Raw genomic sequence first — 6,000 nt, 5'->3', positions numbered from 1 at the left:
GGGAAGCATTTTAAACCCTTTTGCGATGGTGTTAGGGGAGGGGCAAACTTACTGTAGCAAGCATGTGATTGGACGAAATTTAGTGTAGTGCAGAATGTCATCAGAATTAAATAAATAAAAAATAAATAAATATAAATATAACATTAAGTGTGTTTTCCAGACAGTAAAGGACTAAAGGCTATATATATATATATATATATATATATATATATATATATATATATATATATATATATATATATATATATATATATATATATATATATATATATAAAACACATAATATTGGCATAGAAAATAATTATATTTCTGTGTTTTTAATTAAAAGACTAACATATTTTCGACGTATTAAATGAAATACTTGATCTGCAAAGTTTCATTTTCCTATGTAGATGGTATTTAGGAAAATAGACTGAATAACTATGCAAGATATATATTTATTTACGTTTATATATTATACATTTTTCTATGTAACACGCGACCATAGGCACGCGACGTAAACCATCCAACGTGACAGCTGTTTGGAACAACCGTCAACTGATTCGTTGAGATTTATTTAGTGATTTATTATAAATACTAATCTGGATAAATTACAAAGGCAATTGCTGCGAATGAAAATCTGCCAAAGAAACACCACACATGAGAAACTCTATAATTTTACCGGCATTTCCTTAATAAATTAAAAACGCTCAAGTTGAAGCGCCGAAAGTGCGTCTGCTGAAATCCTCGCTGGCGTTTCCAACCGGGGTGATGATGACGTATCTCCGAACAGTCAACAGACACACATACACAGTCGGTCCGGACTGGAGCTTCAACGGGGCCGATATTTTTCTCTTTTTCTGCTTGTCGGTGCGTTTTGGCGATGTGAAAAGCGTCGTTCATACAAGGCGACCGGAATAGAGTGTTTAAACGGAGAAAACGAGTCGGTTCGTGGCGGTTTTGGGGGATGAGCGCGCGCTCCGGACTGTGACGCCTGTGTTTATTCGTGTTCACTGCGACACGGAAAGTGACAGTGCAGGATTCCTCGTCTTGACAGCTTAAAAACACGACCTGAGCGTTAAACGTTTAGATGATTGACCTAAGGAGTCCGTTTTAGTACTTTATCCGTCTTGGTGTAGGACAGCAGGCCAGTCGGGAAAGCCTGGTCTTCATCAGCATAATCTTCATCATCCCACGACTTGTTTATACTTGCTTTAAATGCATCTATCAGTGCTTAACGTATTCTTCAACGCGATGAGAGGAAATTAACAGTATTAATGGTGCACAGGGACATTAAAAATGCAATGTTTGCTGATAATGTCAACATGAAGTGCATTTGAGACTTTTAATGCGGCTAAAACTGATTCATTTTGAATGTGAAAGGTGTTGTAGGTGTTTACAACTTCGATTGAAGCACATAGATACTGATTTTCCTGATGCAACCCTTAAAAATCAAGACTACAGCGATGTATGAATGCATCAAGGCGCATAAATAAGACAAGTATAAATACAGGCGCTTCTATGATGTGAACTTTTAGTTAGTGATGCACTCACTAAGGAGATCTTGAACGGTTTCTCCCTGCAATTGAACTGCATTGTATGTGTTTGAGGGAACTTATATCGTTTTTTTAGTGTTCGACGGGCAGTGGTGTTCTCCAGCGCCCTGGAAATGAGAAGATGAATTGCGAGGATCAAGCTGTAGATTTGTGCAATGTGCCTGACAACACTATATCACCAGAGATCCTTCCCCGTGACACGTTGGATGGAGACCAAGGGGAACGGGACGCTGCCGTCCTGGCCAGGTTAAAAGACATCCATTTAATAGATGATGGTCCCACAGAGCTCAAAGCACCGCATAGTAAAAACAATGGATCCATTGCAGTGTCCGCCGACCCCTTTAATGGTTCTGCCGGTGACCAGCAACAGAGTTTAAGCCCGTTTGAGGAACCGCCAGTGATCAACTGTTCTGATGGAGATGGTGGTGATGTAGCAGATGATGGGGAGATGGACATTGGAGTCGATTTAAGTCTCGACGAAAATGGGGTTTTGGAGCTCGAACCAGCGGCCCAGACTCAACGCGAGGAAAGTGCCTCTAGTGTTATCTCTCAAATATCAGTGATAGAACTGCATTCGCAGGAACGTAGGGACGACGACGTGCCCGTCTCGGCTACAACACCGGACGAGGGGGTTGGGATTAAGCACGGGTCAAAGAGAGTGACCTTTCCGTCAGACGAGGACATCGTCTCTGGTGCCGTTGAGCCGAAGGACCCTTGGAGACACGGTAAGTGGATCTTTAAACCTCAACCCAAGTCGTGATTTGTGTGCATATCCGATTGGAATCTGAACGTATTTAGCAAAACAATCACACAAATCCAAATTTTAAAGCTATATATGGTTTGAAATCCTAATCCGTTTCAGCCTGTCTTCACCAGCCACTGCAAGTCGACCATTTCCACACACCTAAAAATGTTGCGCCTGCCAACATTTCTGATTTATTATTAGACGTAGAAGTCATATTGTAAAAACATTGCGAACCCCGTTGTGTTGTAGGCCTTCCAATGCAACATCTTTGTCATAGAAACCTGCACACACACATCAGACCAAAACACTTGCGATACAATCGGATTCACAGATAATCAGATGAACGTAGGATTGCAGTTCTTGGGCTATTTGGTTATTTTGATCCCTCAAATATGAAGTCGCATCTCAAATCCAGAGTTCATCTCCTGCGGCTTCTTGCATGGTTGTCTAGAAGGTTTGCGTAATTGTGCTCCGACGTTGCTGAGTTGAAGCCAAGGCTTTGAACATGGCTCCTGTTACCTGTCATGCTCCTTTTTCCTGAAAGACTCCGTGATCCATGTGACATTTGATCCGTAAGTCCTCCAGGGTCATTCAACGGCTCCATAACAACTGCAGAAAGCTTTTTGCGATCCGTCTCTGAGCCTCAGGCATCATGTCTCACAGATATGGAGAAACCTCTCCAACTCTTCCAGACGGTGTTGTGTAGAGATCTCAGCATCTTGTAGACAGAGGACCGGTCCATCTCTTGTAAAAACAGGGTACCTCGCATTGTTTGGTTTGATTGGCTGCGATGTGTCTGATGTTATGCAGAAATATAACAGCCTTGTTCTTTGCTTTCTAGGCCAAAGGGTTTTGAGGTGTGTCTGTGTTTACCCTGCAGGGAATCTCCTTTGCTTATCGCACTGGTCAAGGTGTCGTGTGTGTCGTGTGTCTGCGGAAACTCAACAATTAAAACAACAAAGCCGTCGAGACACAATACATGCAATGTTTTGTCTAACAGCTGCTGTTTGTTTACTTAGTTGTGTCACAGTATAAAGGAAGGTTCAACATATTTACAAATATTTGTTATTGTACTTTATTTAGGCTAGTTTTGATGTTGTTCCTTCCAATCTATAACTCATTTAAGCCGCGTTTCCACCGCGGGAACTTTCCCCAGGAACTAGGAACTTTGGGCTGGTACTCGGTGTGTTTACATCGCAGGAACCAGGGTCTAAATGAAGTTCCAGGTAAATATTTCCCCCTCAGAAAGTCCCTGCTGGCGAGGTAGTACTTTTTCAAAGTTCAGGAACTTTCGGGGGTGGGACTTGTGCGCTGAACATGCTGATTGGTTGTGTTCACGCCGCATTTTGACTGGAGGACTCCACGCAGCATTCTATTCTATTTTTTTTTAAATCTATTGCGGTTCGTGGCTTCATGCATTAGTTGTCTGTCTGCAAATATTTAATAAAAAATAAAAAAAACAGCTGGACCGACGACGAGGTTCAGGCTTTATTAAGCTTATTTGTGTAACAGGACATTTTCTGCGCGTTCGTCCCAGCCGTCTCACGGTCAATGTCCACAATACATCACAAACACAACTACAGCACAGTTAGAATCTCCTCCATACTTATTATAAATGTGGCGCTCAAAACTGATTACTGTCCGCCGCAGACTGGGGGGAGCAGTTGCGCGCATGTTTATAATCTTCCCGGTACTTTAGACCGCGGTGTAAACGCAGAAAGCAACTGACCTGGGGCAAAAAAAGTTCCTGGGAAAAAAGTTCCTGGTACAAATTGTTCCGGGTAATTTCGGTGGAAACGCGGCTTTAGACTCAAGTCTGTCAAAGACACTTGATTTGAGCTTTAACTAACTGGTATACTTTTTAAATTAACTACATATAATGGTGAAAATGTAGGCTATGTAATTGATTTTCAAATATGAATATTGACTCGACTGCATAAAATCTGAACCTTTATATTGGAAAAATGTACAAAACACATATATATGCTAACATGAACAACACTTTTATAGTATTAATCTTGGTTAATGCTAATTTCTTCTACATATACTGACACGTTTTTAACATTTCATGTTGTTTAAGTGAACATTAATGTATTATGAACCAACATGACTTTACAATGAACAATAGTAGCCTATTCATTTGTAACCCTTTATTAATAAATTCTACCATTTAGTCCATGATACGTAATTTATTAACCAACTTTAACGCTGTTGCAAAGTGTTACATGCATTAAAAGCCAACATCGTTTGAAAGATCATTAGTAGTGTTTACTAATTTAAAGCAAAAGCATTGTGTAATTTGGTATCTTAGTGTTCATTACTTAAACCTATTCTGGAAAAGACAGTTTTATGTGCATTTTAAAGGATCTAAGTGCAGTTATCCCAGGATATTTGTGGTAATAGCCTGTAATGTTCAGGTATCTGATCAGCTGGTTAGTTTCCAAGTAATGTTGTCCGTTGAGATTTCCAGCAATCCCGATCCTGCTCCGCCACTATTATGACTTTGAGCAGAGCACAGTGTACTTGGTCGCTGTCCTTGCAAAATATTGGACTTAGACGGTGAATTGCAATGGAGTAACTACTAGTTAGTTTAATTACTCATGTGAGTGAACCCTGATCGCATTAAAGCTGATCTTAGAACGGTAGCTTTTATATCACAGGTGTTGGCAGCTCTTATTTCACAGCCACACATTGTTCTCTTTGTTATTTAGGAATGAGGAAGTAGTTTAGGTCACCTGACCGTACTGTTCACTCTATAGTTTCCTTATATTCTGAGGTTGAACTTCCTACTTTTGTAGCTTGGTTTCCTACACCCTTTCCTCTGACCCTGAGTTGTTGGTCTCTGGGAAACACTAGTGTTTGTGTTTCTCTCCTATCATTGACTTCATGAGAGAGCTAGTAGATCCGAGTTGAAACCAAGCTGTTTGTTCTCTTTATTTGTGTTTACAATGAGGACTTAAAGTCCCCCTGTGGCAAAAATCAAGCTTTTAATCTTGTTTATATGTCCATGTGGTGTTTTTAACCGGTTCAAATTCATAAGTCAAAAGATTTGCAGTGTATTTTCTCCTTAAAACGGCAGAGAACCAAAAGACAGTCTCAAAAACACGGTTTGAAATCGTGAACGAGTGGATCTCTGAGCTGCTGTGAGTGAGCGGAGGCGGGGTTCATTGGCATATTCATAGAACCATTTGTACTAAATGAGGCAAGACTGTTACATTCAAGCTATTCAAAGGCATGAAGAATTTTTTTTTTTTTTTAAATATCATTTTGGTGATCAAAGAGGAGTTTTAATGGATATAATTATTGACTACAGGGGGACTTTAACAAATGTTAGGGATGTTTATAATAAAACTTCTGATAAAAAATGATCAGTTATAAACTAAATTTTTACTCTACCAATCAAAAGTTTACGGTTTGTAAGATTATATATATAGGCTATGTGTATATGTAGGGCTGTAAACGATTAATCGCGATTAATCGAATCCAAAATAAAAGTTTGTGTTTACATAATGTGTGTATTGTGTATAATTATTTTGTATTTATATAAATACATACACATGCATGTATATATTTAAGAAAAATGTGTTATTTATATATAAAATAGTTAGTTATATTTATATATAATATATCATATAAAAATATATATGCAGTATATAAATGCAATTATTTCTCAAATATATACATGCATGTATGTGTATTTATATATACAAAATAATTATA

The 6,000-nt window shown here is 39.0% G+C and overlaps 1 protein-coding gene across 2 annotated transcripts in view; it reads left to right on the top strand.

Annotated features, from left to right (window-relative positions):
* Positions 1-744: 744 nt before the first annotated feature.
* Positions 745-6,000, top strand: part of ppp1r37 (protein phosphatase 1, regulatory subunit 37) — a 63,801-nt gene continuing 58,545 nt past the window's right edge. The window contains exon 1 of one of the 2 annotated variants that reach the window (XM_079619950.1): positions 745-2,260. In XM_079619950.1, the coding sequence (XP_079476076.1) occupies positions 1,657-2,260 (604 nt within the window). In that variant the 5' untranslated portion in view covers positions 745-1,656. The remainder of the gene's footprint in view (positions 2,261-6,000) is intronic. The other variant, XM_079619951.1, reaches the window with a different exon arrangement.

The sequence above is a fragment of the Phoxinus phoxinus genome, assembly GCF_949152265.1.
Source record: "Phoxinus phoxinus genome assembly, chromosome: 8".
Classification (NCBI taxonomy): Eukaryota; Metazoa; Chordata; class Actinopteri; order Cypriniformes; family Leuciscidae; genus Phoxinus; species Phoxinus phoxinus.
The sequence above is the reverse complement of the archived record's forward strand: the minus strand, read 5'-3'. Positions and strand labels throughout refer to the sequence as shown.